This window comes from Tetrao urogallus, assembly GCF_951394365.1.
Source record: "Tetrao urogallus genome assembly, chromosome: Z".
NCBI classification, from domain to species: Eukaryota; Metazoa; Chordata; class Aves; order Galliformes; family Phasianidae; genus Tetrao; species Tetrao urogallus.
In genome coordinates, this window is record NC_136816.1 from 54,171,301 (window position 1) to 54,196,193 (window position 24,893).

At 43.9% G+C, this 24,893-nt stretch overlaps 2 protein-coding genes across 2 annotated transcripts in view; both read right to left on the minus strand.

Annotated features, from left to right (window-relative positions):
- MAST4 (microtubule associated serine/threonine kinase family member 4) overlaps positions 1–23,944 on the minus strand; it is a gene marked incomplete at both ends in the record, with an annotated part of 287,804 nt that extends 263,860 nt beyond the window's left edge. The window contains one exon of the mRNA XM_079548763.1: positions 23,738–23,944. Within this exon, the coding sequence (XP_079404889.1) occupies positions 23,738–23,944 (207 nt within the window). The remainder of the gene's footprint in view (positions 1–23,737) is intronic.
- On the minus strand, positions 8,218–9,176 carry LOC306957190 (uncharacterized protein; the record flags this gene model as incomplete). Its single annotated transcript, XM_079548581.1, is given in 4 exon segments — positions 8,218–8,393; positions 8,492–8,563; positions 8,662–9,103; positions 9,105–9,176. Coding segments are annotated over 4 exon segments (762 nt in total).
- Positions 23,945–24,893: the final 949 nt, after the last annotated feature.

Here is a 24,893-nt window from a genome sequence, read left to right on the forward strand (position 1 = left end):
TTAGAGGAGTAACTTCAGATGTTAAGTAAGCCTCAAGAGACTGGAGCACACACAGCAAAACAAAATAGGCATAAGAAGCAGTGTGAGCCACAAGAGTACTGCAGCACAAAAGACATTCAGATATTTCTATTAACTTTAACAACTCATCACAGAATCACCAAGGTTGGAAAAGACCTTCAAGATCATCCAGTCCAACCGTCCACCTATCACCAATACCAGTTCTCACTAAACCATGTCCCTCAGCACAGAATCCTAATGTTCCTTGAACACCCAAGGTTCAATGACTCCACCACCTCCTGGGCAGCCTGTTCCAGTGCCTGACCACTCTTTCAGAGAAGCAGTATTTCCTAACGTCCAGCCTAAATCTCCCTTGGTGCAGCTTGAAGCCGTTCCCTCTGTTCCTATCACCAGTTACATGAGAGAAGAGCCCGACCCCCAGCTCACTACAACCTCCCTTCAGGCAGTTACAGGGAGCAATAAGGTTTCCCCTGAGCCTCCTGTTCTCCAGACTGAACATTCCCAGCTCCTTCAGCCGCTCCTCATAAGCCCTGTGCTCCAGACCCCTCACAGCTTTGTCCCCTTCTTTGAACCCGCTCCAGGGCCTCAGTGTCTTTCTTGCAGCGAGGAGTGAGGAGCCCAAAACTCTGAGATGCAACCTCACTGAGAGCTGAGTACAAACAGCTGAGTGCAAATGTATTCAAGTATGTCAATGGAAAATATCCTAAAAGTAACTTAAAAATAACACTGATACACCCCTCGAAAAGCAGCCTTTTGAATGGAGAGTTCAGTATAGCTCAGATTGCAAATCTTGTAAAAGTTATGCTAAAATCGTTAAGTTATACTGTAACACTGCATGAGAACTCAAATTTTGGCAGAAGTGGAAGTACAACAAGCTGCATGACAGGAATTGGTTTTTTTTTTATTATCATTAAGAGTTGATAGATTTTTACCACAATAATCACAAACATAAGGGACAGTACATCTCAATTATGAAGACCCAGGCTAAACATGTGTTGTTATAAATTCACCAGGGGGGTGCGGGGAGGAATCAAATCAAGTTCAACTACATGTATGTCAGTTTGTTTTCCTATTATACTGCCAGAGCAGCAAAAACAGTGCAGGTCAAAGCTTCCTGGAAAAAAAAAAAAAAAGCTTCCTGCTTTCTTTTTTAATTATTATTTTAAAGGGGATCACAAACTGAAACAAATAAATTTCTTCTATGACCTACAAAATGGGTTCCAAGAAAATTATTTGGCTAGCGCTCATCTTTACCTTATTTATCTGTCCAGTTCATTAAGAGTACACAATTCTACAAGTAAGCAGCCACGTTATATTCTACGTCAGCATGTTACTATTCATGATTTCTTTCCATAAGGTTTCTGATCCAATCTACCTTGAAACACAATATACAAGCACTCACAGCAGCTTTTTCTGTGTCTGTACTGTGACTATATTTTACCCTATGTAAATTTTAAATTAAATCCTCTCATCTCAGCTACTGCTTACTTGGAAAGTGAGCATTTTCTACTTCATTTGAAACCACTTCTTTTTGTGGGTATCTGAATGTTTCCATCTAAAATAGCTCTATGTTTGGTTAGACAGATCCACAGTATACTCAATAACAAAGTTCAACCTTATATATGTGTGGATAAACTTGCATTAATTTATGTTTTTTTTAAATACTGAATCTGCACAGAGAGGTGTCCCATTCCAGCAAGAGGGTGAAAGTGAAGTTGTTAAGCATTACTCATTATCTGAGAGTCAAGCAACTGGCAAATTTATAACAGATATTCTCACTTTTAAGGGGGCTCAGTCCCTCGGTTGCTAAACTGAGAAGGGCATTTCCATCAAAAATTAGCTTACTTTCTCATTTAGAATAAGTTAAAAAAAAACAAACAAAACATATTATTGAATTTGGAAATTTCTTAATTAATTCTCCCCTATCCCTCCCCTGTCTTGCTCTCTACTGTACCAGTAGCTTTACGAGGTGGCTGCAATATGCCTCTGTGCCTGTACAAGACCAACCAGTCATCAGTGCAGATTAGTAATGCAGCTGTGTTGGCACAGAAGAGGGGAAGGATGGAAATTAGGTACACATTTATGTTCTGAGAACATGCTGAGACAGGCCCTACAGAATTGTCACTGTAGATTAAAAAAAAAAAAAAAGTTTAGCAACAAGTAACAAAAACTGGCTTAATAAGAGGTGTAAAATGAGACAGGATAGAAATGCCACCAACATCTTGTGAAAATGAGAGAGTAATGATTTTCCTAAACTATCAGTATCATCAGAAACTTGGAATGAGCCTTTGTGCACTCTTAACAAGTTACAAGAAACTGCAGGAAACATTTAACTGCTCAGTAGGTATCAAACCAGCAAAGCACAGATGTCTGTACAAAGACTGAGGGTTAACAAGCAGAAAGTCCCTAAGATGACTAAGCCATGTAACTTCACAACAACATGTGAATTCTGATGTTTTTTCTCCTGATTCCTGGACACATAAAACCTAACCATACTGAGGCTTCTAAACAGTAACATCCTTTCTCTGTCTTCTATTCCCCAGTATTAGAGTGAAAAACATGCACAAAAATTTTCAACTACTGAAAAAAGAAAAAAAAAAAAAAATTACCCATCAGGAGCATGCTACTTCAACAGCAGGGAAAAGAGTCCCTTAACCTAACTTTGAATATATATATGTCTTTCTGTTTATTTGTGGATTCAGTTTTGGCTTATACGACCAGGAGTTTCTTAACATCAACTATCAGGACTGTGTGCAATATGTGTTTTTCATCATTAATTCTAGCACTATGACAGCTAACAAAGCACTAAGAGTTCATTTATAATGCAAAAAGAATAACCCACTTATCTCTCACATCACTCAGGTAGAAGGGGAGTTAATTTATCTAGGCACACCACTGGAATTATCCAGGATTTTTTTCCTAACAAAAGATAAATGTACTAACAAAGTGGTCATGACATTTCTGATGCCACATGCAGCTACAGAGAGACCAACAAAGCATGAACTTCAACTTGTCAGATTAAGAGGAGCCAATTTTCAAGCACTGCAGCTCTCAAAATTTGCACACTGTAAAAATATAGTTTTGATACTTGCTGTAAACACACATTTCCAGACCTCTGTTCATAGTGCAAGCCATCACTTCTGGTTCACTTCCATTTGGTTACACAGCAGCAGGATTCCTCTGCCTACAATGCGAATTCTGGGCCAAACATTTCCTCAGTGCTCAGAGCTTGCCCAAAAACACAGATCTTCCCTTCCAAGCAACCTATCCTCAAATAACGCATCTGCCAACATTTCCACCAAGTCTTAAATTTTACAGCAGTATAACATGAAACAATATGACATTGTGAGAGGAAAAAGAAAAAGAAAATGCTGAGTTTCTTGCATTTGTGGCAATATAAGGGCAGAACAGATAATTAAAGGCTGAAGTCTTGCTGATGCCTGCTGCTGGCGCTTTAAAAGAAGAATATTTTAATGCTGTCACTGACATGTTTGAGAAGCCTGCCACTAGCAGTGTATCCAGAAACACTTCAGCTTCAGAATTACCTACTTCAAATTAAAGAAAAAGAAAAAGAAAAAGAAAAAGAAAAAGAAAAAGAAAAAGAAAAAGAAAAAGAAAAAGAAAAAGAAAAAGAAAAAGAAAAAGAAAAAGAAAAAGAAAAAGAAAAAGAAAAAGAAAAAGAAAAAGAAAGAAAAAGAAAAAGGAGTGCACAGAGCTGTATCTTTTTCCCTCTAGTGACTTCATGATCAAACAAATTCCTCGTAGGCAGATGCAATATGACAACAAGTACAATAGGTTAGAATATTTAATAGCAGTCTAATGTACTGTATCATCAAAACAGACACAGAAAACTAAGAATAGCAGATCATACAATTTTCTATGGCATTCTAATTAAGCTAGACAAATATTAAAGAAATTATTTTGCTAACATTTGTGTAGAAAAAAAATCCAGATTGTTGACCTTCCTATCCCCCAATATAAAAGGTAAATAATCATGACTTAAAAACACTGTCAACATAAAACCCTTCACAGCGGCACACAAGACTGAGTCTTTCCATCACACTCATCCACACATTTACAGTCTACTTGTTTAAAGCCCTTACAGCATTTAAAATTCCATTTTTCTCCACTTATCCTAAATAAGTCTAATGCTTGTATTGCAATAATTCATCTGTACCTGATCTGAAGCATGTATTCTAGATGCATGGATGTCTATATGCTCCCATCCAGACCTGAAATCCTCACAATTCAGCTTATGTTATGAAGTCTGAATGAAGTTCTGATCACAGCATCCTCATCAGACAGCAGCCTGAAAAGCAAACAGCAATCTACACCTGTATCAGTAGGAGGCTGTGATGAACGTCAGTATATTACAGGTAATTTACTTTTGCCTTCATTTGGGAAGCTGACCTGAAAGTCAGTGGAAAGCAAGCCAGAGTTCCCACAAGTTTATCACAAGCCTATCCCAGTTCAGGCACATAAGAAATGGTTACACACTGCCAGAATTTTAAATTGAGAGAGAGGGATGGTACAAAACAGAAATTAATGAGCTTTCCAAGCTTCACAAGTTTCACCTGCACTCACGAGGTCTTTGCATCCTGAACTTGAATTTCTAAGCAATACTCACAACCAGTTTATTGTAAAGACATTACAGGAGAGAAGATTAAATAAATTCCTTTCTCTTCCATTTCTCTGAATCTAGCCACCATCTCCATTCATAGTGTCTTCTTCAATTTTCTTGTCAATCAGTTTCTCACCTCAGGTAGACAATTTGAGCCACGATATCTGAGAGAAAGTTGTCCGATTACTGAGACAAATTCATAGTGCTGCAACGTGCCTCAGCTTTCCCTAACCTAAGGAGGCAGGGCAGGTACCTGTCCCAAGGTTTAGTAACTTCAAATGTTCATCACTCTTTTCCAAATTCCTGCCTGTGCTGAGGCAAGAGATAGCTCTGAATATGTCACCAGAAGCAGATGGATTAGAGTTGTACTTCAGGAGTGTCACTGTCCCATTAGCCAGCTGTGCATATGAATGGATATGCAGCTGTTCCTTCTGCTTAAGCACGCTGCTGGGTGATGAGAAGTTATCAGTAACATACAAGACTGACGGCAGCAGTTTGCACAATAGCAGTACTGATGGCAGCAGTTTGCACAACAGCAGTTCCGCATGGCTATGAACCCTTCCTACTTGCCATGTGTTAGATAAGCACCTGTGCTGAAACACATGGTGCATACAGAGTCACAGCCAACCCTTGTGCGCATATGCAAGGAGGTAAACATCACCATCCTAAACATCAGGTGACAAACACACTGGACTAGTTGCAGTCTCAGGATACCTAACACAGACTATAGGAACACAGGAAAATAGGTAATGTATTTCAGCCAGACCTGGAATAAACATACACTGAAGAAAAGCAAAGCTCGAAGTCAAACAGTGGGCATCAGTATACCTTCTCTAATGGAGACACTAAATTTGGCCAGGTAACCAAGCTGACAATCAGTTGTAGGAATTGTGTATGTTTCTGTTTTGTTTGTTTCTGCAACACGAAAGATATTCCTGGAAAAATTTTCAGTTTGGCTGTTGGGATGTCTGCAAATACGCCATCCCTCTTCAGAGTGCCACACTTGTTTCAGCTCATTGGTACAGCCGCACACCTTTGAATAGCACAGAAATGATTGCTAGCTCTGTTTTTCATTCAGATGAAAAGATCTATCTTATGAATAGGTACACAATAACGTGCTACTGACACTGAGGAAGAAGTAATTGCAGTAGTGTTTCATGGAACTCATTAAATTAGGCCAACACAAATAAGCCATCTATTCACTTTCCTCTCTGTGTGTGAGTAGCCAGACTATCTCTCTTTTAAATGAAGGCAACCAGCTTTACTTCTGGAATACAGGCATTGTTACAAGACTTAAATGTCTCCAAAAAGAACCTGACTTTACTAAAGCAACACACATTGGTAGCTGAACTGAGGCAAGAACGAAAAGCCATTGAACAGAAAAACAGCAACAACTAGTTTGGGGAAAAATCAGCTAAAAATACAGTAGAAGGAAAAAAGGTAATCTCTACAAAACCAATTCTGTACAACACAGCTGATAAATCTGCCACACTGGCAAACACTGAAGCCAAGCACAGGCCAAATAGAGAAGTGAGGGCAACAAACTGGGGCCCCAGCCCCATCGCCACATACACCTGTTGTGCCATGGCAGCAGGGAACCCAGCCACTGCAGCAGAGTGCCCCTGGCAGGTACAGCTGCACACAAGTCCTCGCTGAACGGCACCTTGCTCATCCAAACTCATCAACTTCCCTCATGCAGGAAGCTCTGCTTACAGCCTGCAGGAAAAGGGAAAAACAACAGGTTTCTCCTATTTACATCACCTTCTTTCTATTTACATCACCTATTAGGGAACACAAGCCTCGATCCAGTTAGACCTGGAATTTTAAGCCTTTCACATAGAACAAGAGCAAGGTTCCAGCTCACGCGTTTCTCTACAACACAAGTCTTAAACACACATACTGATTTAAAGACTTCTTAAATGCCTACAGTTCCTAACCTGGACTTGCACTCTCCTAGTGGAAAAAAAGCTACCCTTTGCCCAGAAGAACAAACTACCGGCAATGAGACTGCAGAAGTAACTATAAGGGTAAATCATGTCAGATAATCCAATTTTCCCAACCCTCCTTTTAATCTAAGTATGCCATCTCATCAATAGATTTATTTTATCGTCTGTCTGAATAAAATCAAATAGCCTTCACTTCCAGGAATTAAATCCACTTTGGATTTCTTGAAATGTAATTGTACATTACAAAATCCTACCGGTGTTACTGTTTATTTTCAGTGTACAAACAATCACTGCTGGTCCTTATAAAATGACAAGTGACAGATGAAAACACACTGCAGCTCTACTGGGACAACTGAAAATTTCAGACTTCCGGTCACTCCTACAGCAGTTCCAGTACCTACTTAAAAACATAGAATTATCAAGTTTGGAGAAGATCTGCAAGACAATCTAGTTCACCATCTCCCAATATCCGGGAAACTACAGGCCTGTCAGCCTGACATCAGTGCCAGGGAAGGTCATGGAACAAATCCTCCTGGGAGAGATCACACGGCTCGTGTGCGACGTCCATGGGATCAGGCCCAGCCAGCATGGGTTCGTGAAAGGCAGGTTGTGTTTGACCAACCTCATCTCTTTCTACAACTGGGTGACCAGACTGGTAGATGAGGGAAAGGCTGTTGATGTAGTCTACCTAGACTTCAGCAAAGCCTTTGACATGGTCTCTCGCAGTATCCTTCTGCGGAAACTGGCTGCCTGTGGCTTGGACAGTTTTACCCTCTGTTGGATAAGGAGCTGGCTGGAGGGCCGTGCTCAACGGGTGGTGGTCAGTGGAGTGAAGTCTAGCTGGAGACCTGTTACAAGTGGTGTCCCTCAGGGGTCGGTGCTGGGGCCCATCCTGTTTAATATCTTCATTGACGACTTGAGCACCTTGTCCAGCCCTCGCAGAGCAGCATGGGCCATGGTCATAAGTTCTGGGCACTGATGGTATAGTCAGTGCAATGATTGCCTTGCTGGCCAGAAAGACTGCTTGCCCAATCAGTGCAGAAAATAACCCAGCACTTCTTCAGGAGGGGAAACTGTTTACGAGGCTGGATAGTGATAGGACAAGGGGAATGGTTTTAAACTGAGACAGGGGAGGTTTAGGTTGGGTATTAGGAGGAAGTTTTTCACACAGGGTGGTGAGGCACTGGAACAGGTTGCCCAGGGAGGCTGTGGATGCCCCATCCCTGGAGGCATTCAAGGCCAGGCTGCATGTGGCTCTGGGCTGGGGTCTGGGGGGGGGGTTGGTGCTGCATAAACAACTGCAGGTCATCATAGCAAAGGTCATAGCAAAGGTCATCAAAGCATTTAATCATTTAAAGTAATTTAATGTAATTGAACATAAAATAACATAAAATGCCATAACATAACATAATCTAATGGAGTCCCACACTGTTGCAGTCCAAGGTGGTGTTGGTGGACAGCCCAGGTTTGGAGGGGTTGGGGCCAGTGCCGGTGCCCCTGGAGCACTGCCACTGCTCTGTGCGAGAAGCCCAGGGCTACAGGTAGCCTTATTTGTTGGCTATGTCTCCTGCTGCACCACATGGGCTGGTTTCTGCAGATGCTCCCGTTTTTGCTGAGCCCACCCAGCTTCGCCTAGCGTGAGCGCTTTTGCTCTGGAGCATCCTGCCTCTGCGGCAGCTTCCTCTTGGTGGCTTGGATGCTGCCAGTGCTCTGCTGGTGCCCACTGGTGGTGCAGGCAGGGGCTGGGCACTCGGCCGAGTCAACATCCATGCCCGGGATGGTGTCCGGGACCTCTTTGGGTGCCACTTCTGGAAGAGAAAGAAAATCACCACAGGGTTAAAGCCAGCTTTCCCACACCAAATGGGCGCAAACACTCCCCCGCCAGCTCTGCTGCCCCCAAACTCACCGCTGTTCATCCAAGCCAGGAGGTCACCGATGTCGGTGATGTCCTCCGGGATGTCTGAGCTGGTTGTCGCTGCTGGAAAAGCAAGAAAATGCGCAGTGAGGCAATGCCATCTTTCCCACAGCCACCCGGTGCCACCAGCCTGCCGCCCGCTCTGCAGCCCCCAAACTCACCACCTGATTCCAGCGCTGCAATGCTGCAGGTGAGCAGAGCCATGGTGGGATGGGGGCACATGCTGATGGGTGCTGGCTGCCCCTGGTCCTCCGTGTGCACCACGGCATCTCCAAAGGGCTCCTCCTCCTGCTCTAAGATGGTGGGCAGGATGCCGGGCACGAGGCGCACCTGCTGCTGCACCGGAGGTCCTTGGAGGACAGTTGAGGGTCCGGGGTGGCTGGGAGCCTGCAGCGGGCAGCTGCCTGTGGGCTGTGGGGACTGCCCACGCACTGCGGCCCCAAGCTGCAGCCCCATCGGCTGCTGGGGCTGCATCGTCCCTGCCACCGGGGGATGATCCCAGCAGTGGGCAGGAGCACTGGGGGGAGGCATACCCGGCTTCATGCCCCCGGGTAGGAGCACGAGCAGGGGTAACTGCTGCCCCCCAGGTTGGAGATGACCCACAAACTGTGGGCAGCCCCTCAGGAGTGAGCTGAACCACAATGGGAGGCACCCCCTGCGGTGGGAGCTGACCCATGGCTGGGAGCTTCCCCCCATTTGGCCGCTTACCCACAGCTGGGGGCTTCCACCCACGTGGGAGCTGACCCACTACCTGGGAGACCCTCACAGGTGGGAGCTGACCCACAGCCAGCCCAGATGGGAGCTGACCCACAACCTGGGGGACCCCCCCCATGTGGGAGCTTTATTATATGACATTAGCACCAGGCACATTCAGAGAAAAGGTATGGTTAAAGATGAGAATACACAAAGCCAAGAACCCTGCCTCAGTTAGGCACGAGAGGTGATGTTTAATGTGTTAAATTCATTTGACTGCAAACTCAACTTATACAGCTTCATTAAGGAAAGAAAACAAAAAATCACCTGCAAAGTGAGCACAGATCCAGCTGCCACCATATCAGCTTCTTGAACATACACATAACTACATTTTTTCCCAGGCAATTTCCTCATAGAAAGTTTTCCACATGCATTATATGTACAAACAACAGTAATGGTTTGTCCTGTACCAATTGCCAGAATCCCACCCAGTCACTCTCTCACTCTTCCATGGAAGGAAGATGAAAATAAGATGGAAAGGCTCATGAGCTGAGATAAAGACAGAGAGAGCACTTACCATCACAAGCAAAACTCGGGGTCCTGGTGGACAATAAGCTGGATATGAACCAGCAATGTCCACTTACAGCCCACAACACCAACTATATCCAGAGCTGCATCAAAAGAAGGGTAGTCAGCAGAGAGAGAGCTGACTGTCCTCCTCTACTCTGCCGTCATGAGACCCCACTCGCAGAACTGCATCCAGGCATGGGACCACCAGCACACAAAAAAACAGGGAGCTGTTGGAGTGGGTCCAGTGGAAGTCACTAAGATGAGCAGAGGGCAGGAGCACATCTCCTGTGAAGAAAGGTGGAGACAGCTGGGTTTATTCAGACTGGAGAAGTTCCAAGAAAAATTCATGGCAGCCTTCCAGTACTAAAAAGTAGTTTACAAACATGAGGGAGAGAGACTTTTTACACTCTCTGATAATGATAAGACAAAGGGGAATGGTTTTCAACAAAAGGAGTGAAAATTTACGTAGGATGTAAATGGGAAATTCTTTAGTCAACAGGGCAGTGAGGCATTGGCATAGAGAAGCTATGGATGCCCCATCCCTGGGAGCACTCCAGCCAGGGTGGATGGGGCCTGAGCATCATGACCTAGAGGCTGGCTACCCTGCTTATGGAGGGGGATGGATCTGTAAGGTCCCTAAACAGAACAAGGGAAGGAAGGGTTATCAGTCCAGAACACCTCATCTCAGTTGCTCCTCACAATTTTCCCCAGCATGGGCCCTTACCAAGGCCCGCAATCCTAGAAAAACATGCTCCACCACAGGCATCTCCACAGGCTACAGAGGAACCTCTGCTCAGCACCGAGAGCACCTTCTTTTCTTCCTGTCCTTCTTTCCTTCCCCAGTACATTGCATTTTTATCCTTTCTTTGACATGCTTTCCTAAAGAGACCACCAGCTTGGCTGATGAGCTCAGCTATCGCCTGAGTGGATCTTCTGGAACCAGCTACGTCTTGCATGGGGTGGCCTTGTGAACAGAGGCCTCTGCAGCTCCCACGCCACCATGTGGGTATCTGCAGCCAGTGCTGCTGCTCTTACTGAAGGTTAACAAAAACATTTGAAGACTTCACTGGGAACAAAATGCACTTACTAGAGCACACCAAAGGATGGATTTTCACAGGCGTTCATGAGTAACAGATCTGGCTTTCAGCTTTAGAGACCAGGGGAAGAAACACAGCCCACCATTTTGCAAGGCTAGCTAGTTTTTTATTTATAATTGCTCTCAGCAAACTTGATCTGTAGCCACTGAGATCAAATTCTGTAAAACCAAGTGTTAGTCATTAAAGGCACAAAACAGCATAGAAGCAGAGAAGCAAAGATGAAAAACAGAACTTAATTTCTTTTGACTTCAGCCAGATTCAACAGAGCCTTAAAAACATCAGCTCTGCGGCTGTGCATAATCACATGCAAGAGTCAGGTTTTTTTTGCTTTATGACATTTACATAAGCTTATACTTCATGTCTGCACTTCCACACAAAAGCACTTAGACGGATAATCAGGAGTGCATAAGAGCACTTAAGTACTGCATGACGAGTACAATACAGTACAACAGAATGATAATTTTGATCGAGCAGATTTTATATTCAGACCTGTGTGTACCTCTGTGCTTAGCTGTGTTGTAGTACAACTCCAAATACCTCATCACAGCACTGAAGTGCTCAGCATGTACAGGACGTCTCTTGGTCATTTCAGAAAGTGTTCTGCCACATCACCTTTACATATACAAATACAGTTACTTCTGGTAAGTGCTGTGTCTGTAGGAAAATGCCTTCAGGGTTGACTTCTTTCTAGTTTCACTTGCATAATTTAGATCTTTATATATGTATTTTGTATAGTCTATAACTATACAAAATCTGTGGCCTTCCAATATTTGAAGGACACATATAAACAGGAAGGGGTACAACCGTTCATGAGTGTGGATAGTGACAGGACAAGGGGGAATGGTTTTAAACTGAGACAGGGGAGGTTTAGGTTAGATATTAGGAGGAAGCTTTTCACTCAGAGAGTGGTGACACACTGGAACAGGTTGCCCAAGGAGGTTGTGGATGCCCCATCCCTGAAGGCATTCAAGGCCAGGCTGGATGTGGTTCTGGGCAGCCTGGTCTGGTGGTTGGTGACCCTGCCCACAGCATGGGGGTTGAAACGAGATGATCATTGTGGTCTTTTTCAACCCAGGCCATTTATTTGATATGATTCTATTCTTAGAACCATCCTAATATGAAACTCAATGAGAACAGCTTTGCATACTGCATATACCTTATGTCAATATACACTCCATCATATCAAGAACAAATTCAAGAAGCTTCTTCTGAAGACTTGCAGTATACAAATGTCATTAACCCACTATGCAGTGAGCTATGTGCCACATACAATGCACTAAAGCTACAGTGATTTCAGTCCTTAAAGCCTGCACTCTAGCTTTATATTTACAGTAAACAAATATCTTGTATATTGCTAGGAGAATATATTTTGCCCACAAGTTTATTTAAGCAGCTTAACTGTCTTTATTTGGATGCTATCTGAACAAGTACAAACACTGCACAATCACCAAAGCACACTGCAGTAGGCTTCTGTTTGCAGTACCATCAGAGATTAAAAGCAGGTCAAGCTATTCTTTTTATCCACATCTCTTCAAGGATAAGGCAAACGATGTAATTTCTCCATGTTTACTTACATGCACATATAACATCTTTAAGGATTAATATCATATGCAATGGTACTGCTTTGTCTCCTAGGAGATAGGCGAATCTGTTTAGAAATAACTATGCCTAAACATAGAAAGAAGCTGCCAAGAAGTTACTGCGTGTAGGAAGAACATTCCTGCTAAAAATCTAGGCAGACAGAAATCACAGCCTTCGACAGGCAAGGCATTTGAAAGGTGGACTGCCAAACTCAAATCTAAACAGAAAGGATTAACACACCAAACACCTGTTAATTCTCTCATGAAAGCATATTACCTCAACTATAATCAACGAAAACAGACATTAACAACTAATGAAAAACACCACACCACACCCACAAGTGCTCCAAACAAGTCAGCGAGGCTCCCACTTGCCAGCTGGCAAGTCCCAAAGCATACCCAATTCCTGTACACGCCAGAACATCAGCCCACTGGTATCACATGATAGCTAGCCTGAAGGCAGTACCCCCAGAACACATACAGAGCAAATGCAGTCCCTAGCTCCAGTTGTTTCATTCTGCTAATCCATCCCCCCCACGCAGCGCTACTTGTTTCCAAGGGACAGACTGTCGCCACTGTCCCGCTTGTTTTGTAGGAAGAGGATTTCCTTACATCCTTCCTCATGTAAGACTCATCTCCAGACAACCACAGCATCCATTTTCCAAAAGCCACACACAAGAAATTTTAGCATTAAATAATGCAACATAATCCATTAACCTCCCACATGGAAAAAAAATTAAAGAATTAATGTAATCATAGGGAGAACAACTGCATAACTTAAAATTTCATTAATAACAAAGCAGCTGTTTCTAAAAGAAATGCAAATAGCATGCAAGGTTTTGGTAAATGGAGCTAGCTACAGGTAAGACTGTAACAGACAATGAAAAACATTCCTGACTTGACCCAAGTTAGAGCCCAATATTCAGTTTGCTCATTCCAACTCTGGATCTGTGAGTCAATGTATCTACATTCACCATCTGCAGTTTCTGCAATTTACTTTTTCTTAATATAATTCCCATGTCAACAAAACACTACCTAAGGAGCGACACATTGGAAAGGGAGACCTGGAATTATACAACTTTAGCTCTTAAAGCAATAAAACTTGTCTCTGCTTGCCTGTAGGTCACAAGAGCACATACAAGGCTATTTCTCTGCTGTGTTCAAGGTACATCGACCCAGACCCTGGCACAGCTGCTCCCTCGAGCAGCATGCAGGTGAGCTAAGATGACAGTTGCACTTCCCAGATGTTCGAGCGTTTACTGACATACCTAAGTTCAGATGCAGTCTTTCTCCTCACCCTAAACAAGTTTACATCTGAAGTGCCTGCTGGTGTGGCTTTTAGATTTATATTTTTAACATGCAGTCAGTTTGTGTTTAATGCCCCCCCTACAATAATGCTAATAGCTACCTGTTTTGAAGAATAAGATTTACTGAAAACTATGGAAGTTTTCCTCTTGCGTATGTCATTATACCTTAACTGAACCTCTTTTCTCCTTTTGCTTGTCAAGTGTCACAGCATTACCCTGCCTGTAGCTCTTCTACTGCATGACTAGAGGCTTTTACAAGTAACCCTTAGTTCAACCCTTTAGTTCAGCCATTATTATCGTGATGGGAACTTAAAACTAAGCATTTGAGTTGGGATAGAAGCAAATGAGGGGAGATGGCAGAAGGAGCTGCCAGACACGAAGGTAATGCTAAGCAGAAAGTGATAGCACTGTAAACCACTACAGATTTTTTTCAACCCAGTGTCATCTTCCTCAGAAAAGCAGATGTCTAACAACTATCTAAGTACAGGCTTTGTTTGAATACATATGTTCACATGTTCTCTCAGAAGAATTCAGTGCAACTCCAAGCTCAAGCTGTAATCTCAGTTCATAGCCTACGGTTCAACAGACTCAAGAACTATCACATCAATGACTGTCACTCTCTTGCAATGACCAAGTCAAAAAATGATGTGCTCAAGCTCCCAACCTCACTGCTCAGTGTGTACGTTAGACATATGTTTTTCAAGAGCATGGACCGAGCAGCATATTTAAAACAATTCCCTGCTTACTGCAGGAAATCAACAGCAGCTTTAATTGTAGAACAGGCCCACAAATGGTGTAATGTTATCACCACTGCTCCACAGAAACAACAAACACTGTTTGAACAAAGTAAGGAACCACAGATAATGCATTAAAACACCTCCTGAAGGTTTACATTAGCCTATGTACTTATCAAAACCATAAAGACCCAGTTGAGCTACAGGCTTTCCCGTGACTTTCTGCAAACAATCTACCCTGTTAACTAGCTCAGAACACCATGCCTCTGGTATGTTACCTCCTGCCCTTCCCTGTCATGCACAAAACCTGAAACACTTCATGAAAGGGATCTGAGACATTTTTGTTATATGGTCTGAATAACAACCGTACAATAAAAGCAGCCTCTGCACTGTATGTACAAAGCATTACCATGTTCTAGTAAAGGTTTCCTGAGGTAACAATGAAAATCAAATTAGCAATTCAGTGCAGCAGTTCACCTTCTCCATTCACCCACAGCTCTCTTTCCCAGGGTTGCCAGGCTATTACAAACAACAGGATTATTAGTAGTCCAGGTGCAATTAATTGTGCAGTCCATCAAGCATGGCAGTATGGCCTCACAAAGTAAGTTTGTCACTCGGTTTACAAACACTACTTTCTGGGAATAAAAAGAAAAAAAGAAAGTTAAAAAAATAAAAAGAATATGTTGAGATATACACCAGCATAAAATGCAATACTGCAAAAGGCCTCTAACACACAAGATTCTTTGCAAGGCAACAGGGAATTCATCTCTTGCTTTGTTATACAGGTAGCCATACCATTATTTATTTTCATCCACATTTAACATGCAATCATTTTGGGAGAGCTCTTTATATTTAGCAAAAATAAATGAATAAATCTCCTTTATCAGTTCAAGACCATAGGTCAGTAAAGGGAGGGAAAAAAAAGTAAAAAAAAAAAAAGTTTTGCATTAATCCCTGTTTCCCACTCAAAACCTAGAGACACTCAAAAAAGAAAGTCTGTGTCAAGAGCTACCAGACTGTTTATACAATAGAACACTTAAAACTCTAACCCCTGACATAATTGTAGTTCAAACCTGGGTAAACCAAACTCATCAGCTTTGTTATATTTGTACAGGAGGGCAAGATGTTCATCCCACTGCTGTCTGGTCTGGCTACACTAGGATAGCTCTTCATCCAGAAGTGTGATCACAGCATCCCTCTCAGCTACAAAAGGATCAGTAAAACTACTTGGATCTGCAAAATAAAAGTGAAGACAAGTCTCTTGCTTGATAATAGGCCAGAATTTATCACCGCTCTCCTACACTTACTTTCATCTTCTCAACTAGCTTGCCCTTAAGTACATGCACCTCTTCTCTATTATTTCATACACAGCTACCAACATTTCATAATGATGAGTCTTTCATCAGTCATACATCTTAATATCTCAGTAACGCTCAACTATGAAAATTCTTTTTAAAAGAACTTTAAACTCCACAGCTGAAAGAACTAAAACACTGAAAACAAATCTTAAGGATGAAGGAGGAGACAACGTAGTTTGGATTGTAGATTATTTGAAGCACATACTGGAATTTTTAAAGGGGCTCTGTAGAGACTGAACAAGCTATTTCCCAGTACGGGAGGCAAACAGAAAACAGACAGAACCTGCCTCCCAAATTCTAACCAGCGTCTGCTTCACTGTATTGAGTATACAAAAATTGCCTGGTGTCAGAGTAATTTTGGCTAAGGAAACTTTAATAGAAAACTTTGTTCACATTCCTAGCTTTCTCATACAGCTTTTTTCATGAGTCACTGAACTCTGCCATTTCAGATTCTTGTCCCTAAAATAAGGATAAATACCTTCTTCTCATGCTTTGCATAGAAGCATGTTGTTGGTTAATGTTTGTCAACATAGCGTAACTCAAATAGTAAGATAATAAACCATGTAAATTGATAAACCACTGTAAATTCTTGAGCATGGTAATGTTTGAGGCTGTATCTATGCTTTGGAGAGTAGGAGGGAAGGAATATAACACACAACCAAACCAAGAGGAAAGGGATCTCATTACTTAAGATTCTCACAGTAGAAGTCTATCTGCTCAGCTTGCTAGCTCAAGTATCTTCTCATTTACATTGCACTTGACAGTCCTCATACTCCACGTCTTGAGACCTAGGACTTTTTCAGCCCTATGTGTAAACACAACTTCACACAAACCGTTACTGCCAGCAGTGCAGCCCTATCATATGGAGCTTCCTCATAGTACAAGTGAAGCACCACGCTGCCATGTTTCTTTACAATCAGTTCAATGTAGTTTACATTAAGCCAAAGTGACATCAAAGCAAAGGCAACAGATGACACAGGACCTAAGTCCTCCTTCAAACACCGAGGAAAAGATCTCAGAAATTACGTTCTGTCACATTTGATTTCAGTTGAACATGTATGCATGGGGTCCTGAAGACTAGCTTCATGATTATTTCTTCCTCCTTGTAAAATTTAAAGCGTACAAAAAGCCCTCTGAACCACTTTTAGGAACGCGTTCAAATTCTGTTCTGAAGACAGGAATTATCACCTCCTCCGTATATCTCCATAGGAGATTTTCAAGTGCTCACCTCTCTTTGGCACATGAAAACAGATAAGCAACTCAGTGCCTGAATCTGCTTCTTCAGCTCCCACTTGCTCCAAGTGAGAAGAGAGATATTGCAGTTACAGGATTATTTATGCCCACCAAATATCTTGAAAACAATCTCCAAAGAGCCGCAAATATTAGTAATATTGTACAAATAATCCAGAATCTCAGACTAAACCACAGGTAACACAACAACGCAGTGTTAGATAAAGCCCACATCCATGAGTCACCTCTTTTCCCAGTGTGTTTTTGGGATACATCTGTACTGGATTTACATGGAAATAGTCTGCTGCTGGGGAAGCTGCAGGGCTGACCTGGCCAAGTTAAGCCATGAGCAATGCTGGGTGTGCTCTGAGAGAAAGAGGAAATATGCTGTGCTACAGAAGCTGGGAGAGAAGAGTAAGAAATGTGAGAGAAGCAGCCCTGCAGGCATCAAGGTTGGTGCAGGAGGTGCTCCCTGCAGCCCACAGAGGCCCACAGAGGAGCAGGCCGTCCCTCTGCAGCCCACAGGCACCACGCGGAGCAAATCTCCCGTGCAGCCACGGAGGAGCCCATGGTGCACCAGCGGCTGAGGCCCGGAGGAGGCACGGCCCACGGATACCCCGCAGGAGCAGCCCGTGGGGAGCAGCCTGCGGTGGGGCGGGAGGGCTGGGGCAGCTGCCGCCCGTGGGACAGTGCCAGAGCAGCTCCTGAGGGGGGGCCCTGTGGGACGGAGCCGTGTGGAGCTGTGCCTGCAGAGCTGCTGCCCGTGGGGAGCCCACACAGCATCAGCTGGGGTAGGACGGCATCCCGCGGGACGGACCCACGTGGAGCAGGGCACAGTGGCCATGGGGAGCAGCAGAATGGAAGTGTTAAGGACTGACTGCAGCCTCAGTTCCTGTTCTCCTGTGCTGCTCAGGTGGAGGAGATAAAAGAGGTGGATGGGAAGAAAACGATCTTTAATTCTCACTGCTGTAGTTTGTTAGCAACAGGCAACCAACTGCATCAGTCTTCCTTATCCTGTTTTGCCTGTGATGGTAATCGCTGAGTGATCTCTCCATCCTATCCTTATCTATGAGCCTTTTTCTCACCATATTTTCTCCTCTTGTCCTTCCTAGGAAGGGGACTGTGACAGCAGCCTGGCAGACATGTGGTACCCAGCGAAGGTCAACATACTACATCAGCATGCAAGCCTTATAGTTTTACTTCAAATTTTGCACAGGACAGAAACATCATTTCATTTCTTTCTAATACAAAGAATGTGTTTTAAATGATCACTGAGACAGACCTACAGACTACAGTGTAGTATTTAACTTCGAATGTAAGTTATCACAAGCATATGTAAAAACAAAGGCAGTGTTGTTCCTCCAGCTCACGTGACAAAAACAGTTTGCAGCCTCCACTTGGCTAGATGAGTGTTTAGTTAATCCCACTGCAATCACACTTACACAGAGAAATACACGTTTTATGACTGCATTACTGTTCTTCAGTGTGATCTAAAGATCACACTCTTACAATTAGGCAATTTATCCCTAGGTAGCTGCAGCATTCAGAGTGTACTTCAACAGGGAATGATTCATCACTGTCAGAGACAATAAAGTCTGAAACAATTGGGAGGGGGGAAAAAAAAGTCCTGTGATATCTTCCACACTGTTAAAGCATGTTCCAATGTTAGCCCTTTGGCAGGGCAAGCACAACAAAAACATTACTACTAGCTGGGTCACAGTGACAGAAGTGCAACCATCTCCACTACATATGGATGCACATGTAAGCATTGCCATCATTCATCACATACTTTATCTTAATGCATTTTATTTCCACTACTCCCCTCTCCCCCATTCCCCCCAGTTATAGTTTGGCTGGGGTGAAGATCTGGCAGACAATCTGCGATGCAGGAGGTACTGTAGCTTTCTAGCAGACATATGTTTAAGGACAAATGTGTGAAAGAGCAGCTTTCAGAGCAACACTCTCTTCACCACCCCTGCCACCTTGCTACAAATACTTTCACACAGACGTTTAGCTTCCCAGTAACAAATTCCCACCATACACTTCCCAAAACCCAACAGATTGGACTATGAACAACAAGAAGGCAGATGCAGGTGTTTCAGTACAAGCAACAGATACAGCTCTTGCACTTTGCTTTCTACGCAGCAAAAGATTTTTTTAATACATGATACGCATCAACTAGATAGTGGGAGGAAAACAAAGAATAAACCTCATCAAAAGCCAGTGGACATTTTTCATCAGAAATTATGTCTTTTCATGTTGCTCGTTCTTTCAATGTAGGACCAAATCTCATCAACTCTGACAACCACTTTAATTTATAAAAGATTTAATTTTCAGAGCAAGAATAAATTGAGAACAAAATAATCCCCCTATTTTTATGGGAGAAGTATCTATAATACCTAAAATCATGAAAAAAGAGGAGTCAGTACGGTAATTTAGAAGATGCTGGGCAGTTCAGAAGTTTTGGAACCACAGCATATTGTCGTCACAGTCTGAAATATGACAAAATATAATTCTCTCTGAAAAACCACTGATCCTCCCAGGTTGCTATTCTGCAATGGTAAGCAAAGTGTAGTCCCAGCCACTGTGATAAGATTTGCAGAAAAATACACTAAGTAGATCAACTGACAGAAAGGGAGAAAGGACAACTCTGAAACAATTTAAACTTCAGATCCTTTATATTACTGAAGTAGGCAAGCCTGCCTTCACCTTCTGATTAACCCAAGTGAGCTCTCACCTGCCCAACAAAACAAGATTTAGAACCTACCATCTACAAAGAACACATCCCATGCTTGACTGAATGACTACAAAACACTCTGAGTGAAAGAAACTAATGCAGTCAAAATGACATTTGGCACTATTTGCTTCAATAAGCCCCATAAAACAAGCTTCCTGTTCACAATCTCTTTTTATGCCAGAAGGAAGACTAGTGTACAGATAGCAATGCAGTAAAAAGGAAGAAGGAAAACCCTGGCACATTTTGCATTTATTCCTTTCCACACAACTCCAGTCTGGTGTGGTCTAGTAAAGCAGACAGACACTACATAGAGATGTCATATGAATTCTTCACCCTGCAGTCCCAAACTTGGTAGCTTCCATCAGCACAGTCAGTCACATTCCAAGAGCACAGGCAAATAATTTGCTCAAATTTATGTGAATTTCACACATTTGCTATCCGCAGCAGTGCAATGCATTGAGACTCCAGAAACAATGTCTTCCCACAAGATTAAAGCTGGGTTTCCTTTTCATGTCTCCAAAATCTCACAGTAAGATACCAAAAATGCCTTCCTAACTAGTGGTCATAATCTTGTAACCTACTATTTGCTGCTGCATACATGAAATGAGAGGAAAGCTTTTCTCTGGTTCTCTCTTTTTTTTTTTTTTTTTTTCCTCCTCTTCTCCTAAAGCGAAGTTTATAGATGAAGTAAGTATAGGAAAAAAAAGTGATGTATCTTCTCTTCCAACCTAACACTCCCTGCCCCATTTCCCTCTCAGAGTCAACTCTGAGTCAACTCTTCACTCAGATGTGAATTTCAGGACATAGAAGAAACAGTCCTTCTCTAAATGAGAGCAGTGAATTTCCTTTACTGAGCTAAAACCAAACGTTCACATCATTCTTCAAGTAGGAACATAGAAATCATACCACATCACAAACTGCAAGATCAGCCTGGGCTATATAAACAGTAACACCCCTAGAGAAAAATCTGAAGTAATCCTCCTGTTCTAATCAGCCCTGGCAAGATCTAACATAAGAACACTGGTATCCTGTTTTTTGATGTTACACTTCTAGACGGATGTGACCAGCTGGAAGAAGTCCACAAGACAGAAGTGAGAATGATCAGATATCTGAAAACACATGCAATAGGGAAAGATTAAAGGCACTGGAGTTGTTTAGTCTGAAGAAAAGGTCTAGGAGGAGGCAAGGTCAGAGTTGTCAAGAGTATTATTATACAGCGTCACAGGGAATAAATAGTTCTACTGGAACAGCACATGAAGTGTATGGGGAAATGAACACATTTTCTGATTACTCATTTTAAAATTATTTTAAAACTAAATCTATACACTGTGGTTCTAAAGAATATACTGATGGCTGAAATAGCAGCGAAAGTAGTACTGGGACACTTGGTTTCACTGCTGTCCGAAGGATACCGCGCAGCAGCAACAAGAGACTTCTACTAAGCTGTCAGCAGCAGCAAGGACAGGCCAAGAGGAGAAACGAAGCCTGGGACAGCAGGACCAAGTGCTGAAGCTCCGCGATACCAAAAGTACTCAGAAGACAGAGCGCTGGACAGGATGCTCACATTTTCATTCTCTGGTGGTAATTTGTGAGATGTCTATGTGAAAATGGGATGTTCAAGAACTCTCAACACTCAGCTTTTGACAAGCAGCACACAAAGGCTGAAACCACCTGCATTGCTCATCTCAAACTTTACTCTTGTCTTTCACTACTCCCTCACAAGTTTCAGTGCACAGGTAACACTAATGATATCTCAGCTTTAAATCAGTATATATTGGTTCATTTCTGCACCCTAACGCCTTTTGGTGTCTTTGCACACATAAAAAAATTATGATTACACAGGCTGATCTGTCAGGTGGCTCTGCAAGCAGGCGAGCATTCAGCTGCAAGTACTTATTACCCCAAAATAGAAGGACTGGCAAAATCAAAGCACAAAAAAAACAAACAAAAACAAGTTTATCAGATAATGAAGTAAACCACAAGGGGGGAATAGAAAGGGGAAATAAGGTTGTATATCCCAAACAACCATTCTGATCCAGGTGACCTGATCCAGGTCTATAAATATCTGAGGTGTGGGGGGCAGAATGGTGAGGCTGGACTCTTTTCAGTGGTGAGTGGAGACAGGACAAGGGGAAACGGCCGGAAACTGCAGCATAGGAAGTTCCGCACAAACGTGCGCAAGAACTTCTTTACAGTGAGGTGACGGAGCACTGGAACAGGCTGCCCAGGGAGGTGGTGGAGTCTCCTTCTCTGGAGATGTTCAAGACCTGCCTGGATGCCTACCTGTGCGACCTGCTGTAGGGAACCTGCTTTGGCAGGGGGGTTGGACTCCATGATCTCTGGAGGTCCCTTCCAACCCCTACAATTCTGTGATTCTGTGATTCTCCACTGCATTAAAATGAGTTTATATTGGTTTCTTCCAGTATCATGAACTGCAGATGAGGCATCTCTGCATTGACCATGCAGAATTTGCCAATTCCAATGCATTCAGTGTTGACTTCTTTCTTATCATGCTTGTACTTTCAGCTCAAAAGGTGCCTGTATCTCATCTCCAAAGCACACAGAGAAATAACCAGTCCTGCCCAGAAGTTAACCAGCCTGCCAGCAGCTTCTAACCAAACAGGCAGCCTTTGTGTGTTCCACACAGCGTTGTGCACACCCACCAGCCAAACGCCCAACCAGCCAATACCACACTGCGGTGAGCACAACCTCTTGTGTGTGTGCAAGACCTGCTGAGAAGTTGGGTGTATTAGTTACCTAACAGTAAGCAGCATCCCAACATCACCCACAGAGCTTCTGCTGTCTGAGGAATAAAGCAAGTTCACAGCTCTATGAAAAAAAATGGCAATAACAAAGTTTATATGTGCTCATATTTTCTTCTACCACTACTACCGTGAATAATGCTCTGCGCTGTAAATTCCACCCTTTATGGCTGGAAGCTGATTGAAGTTTGTATATCTAAAGGAAAAGGAGGGATAAAGACAGTTTTATTCAGATCCACATCACCATGCTGTTGTACAGCTGTATTAACTGAACAGAGGTGGCACCAGTGGGTGCAGTAAGGAACAGGAGCTCCATCAACAACTCGTTACTGTGGAGAGAGAATTCCCAGCAACCACAGCCAAACAGGCTACAAATAACTTCAGCCTGCGGCTTGCAGGCACCCCGCTAAAGATGCCAGGGTCTCTGAAAAAGCTTTTGCACAACCTTTTGAAGGCAGTGAATAAAGAAATATCACCAAAAAGGAAACTTAAAAGTTGTCCACAGTGAGAGGGAACTCTGCCCTGCATTGAGGTGGGCATGGGGTGGTCAATAAGGGCAATGGGAAGCAGCAGCCAAGCAGAACAACGTGTGGTCTGAGGATGTGGAAAGAAATACCCTTAAGGAATGCATACTGCACAAACACAATAAAAATGCTGTCTCAGACACAAAAGGGTGATTTTGCTGTATTATAGGCTTTTGAATTTGGGAATTTTTTCCCAAACGTGTGTTACACGACGTTGCAGCAGGACCAGGAGAGGAGCAGAGGCATAGCACACCGAGCTGCTATCACGTACGGATCTATCACCCACGGAGCTCTGCAATAATCCATGGGCTGTCATTAGCTCTCCTAAGAGGATTACCGTAGTTCAGGAGCCTTGCCCATCACTTCCGTCTGACATTGAGGAGTTTGCTCTACTGTAACGCTACCCAAAGGTGATACACTAGCATCAACAGGATCGCCTTAAACAACACACACCCCCACCACATATATATATATACATATATATATGCAATGAAAAATAAAAATATACAGAGTGCCGCAAGCCCACTCGCTACAGCACCGCAGCCAGAAGAGGCCGGGGCAGCAGCCGAAGCTGCGGAGTGTGGCACCGGAGCTCGCAGCCGCCCCGTCCCGTTTCACGCCGTGCCCACCCGCTCACCCCCGCACCTCCTCATCGCGCTCCTCCAGCGAAATATCGTCCTCGTCCGCCCGCCCGCCACGGCTCGCCCGTTCCGCGCCGGGAGCCACCGCCGCCGCCGCCCCGCCGCCGGGCTCTCCCTCCTCGGACAGAGTTTCCGAGCCGGAGGAGGAGCCGGAGCAAGAGGATCCGGCGGCCCGCGGCCGCTCGGCAGCCACCGAAACTTTCTCCGCCATGGCCAGGGACTCCCAGCGCGCCCACTGCTCCCGCCGCGCTGCTCTGAGCCCGACCGAGGCGCGCGGCGCCCCCCGGACGGCGGGAGGCGGTGGGAGGCGGGAGGCGGGGCCGGCCGGGAGGAGCCAGCTGGCGGGGTGGTGCGGTGCGGGCGGTGCGGCGCGGCCGGCAGGTAGCGGGGGCGAGGGCGGCAGCGTTGGGCTGTGCGGGCGGTGCGCGGCTGAGGGGGAGGATCGCTGGCCGGGCTCTGCGGCTTTCGATAGGGGCAGGTGTTCGCACGGCGGTAGGGCTTTCTCCTCCCAGTGCGCCTACGGAAAAGAAGCTGCCTGCAGCTCAAGCCAGCTTGGTGCCGCTTGCGAGATACCTCGTTGGCGTCTTGGTGCGAACGAGGTCCGTTTGGGGGTTTGACTTTGAAACAGACATTGGCATTCGGATTTGTGGACGGCTTTCAAAGGCAGTGACACCAAAGCAGATCATAGGAGGTAGGCACCTGGAAGCTTTTGCAAGTCGTCCCTAGAGAACACCTTCATCTTTAAGGGCCTCAACGGTTGCCCTGACATTTTTTCAATTAGTGTTTTTAAATATTCCTTTAAAATATTCTTTTCTGTAGACACCTGAGTTGTCTATAATGATAACAAAGGTCTTTTGCTGTACTAGAACTGTATGTGCATATACAGCATATATATGTGCACACACACCAGCCCCTTGCTTGCTGATGCCTGTGCAGCCCAGGGTCCCCTGGGCTAATCCAGCAGTGGAATAAAAACAGATTAAGTGCTTTGGTGATGAATGAAGTCCCAAAACATTGCTGTAGAGCAGATATCATCTTCATTTTACAGAAATGCGAGCTCAGAGTAGTTACTGAAGTGTTCTAATTAACACAATATGTAGATAATGAGAATAGGAAAACAGAAGACAACTACTGTCCCCTTTTTCAGATTTGTTATTTGA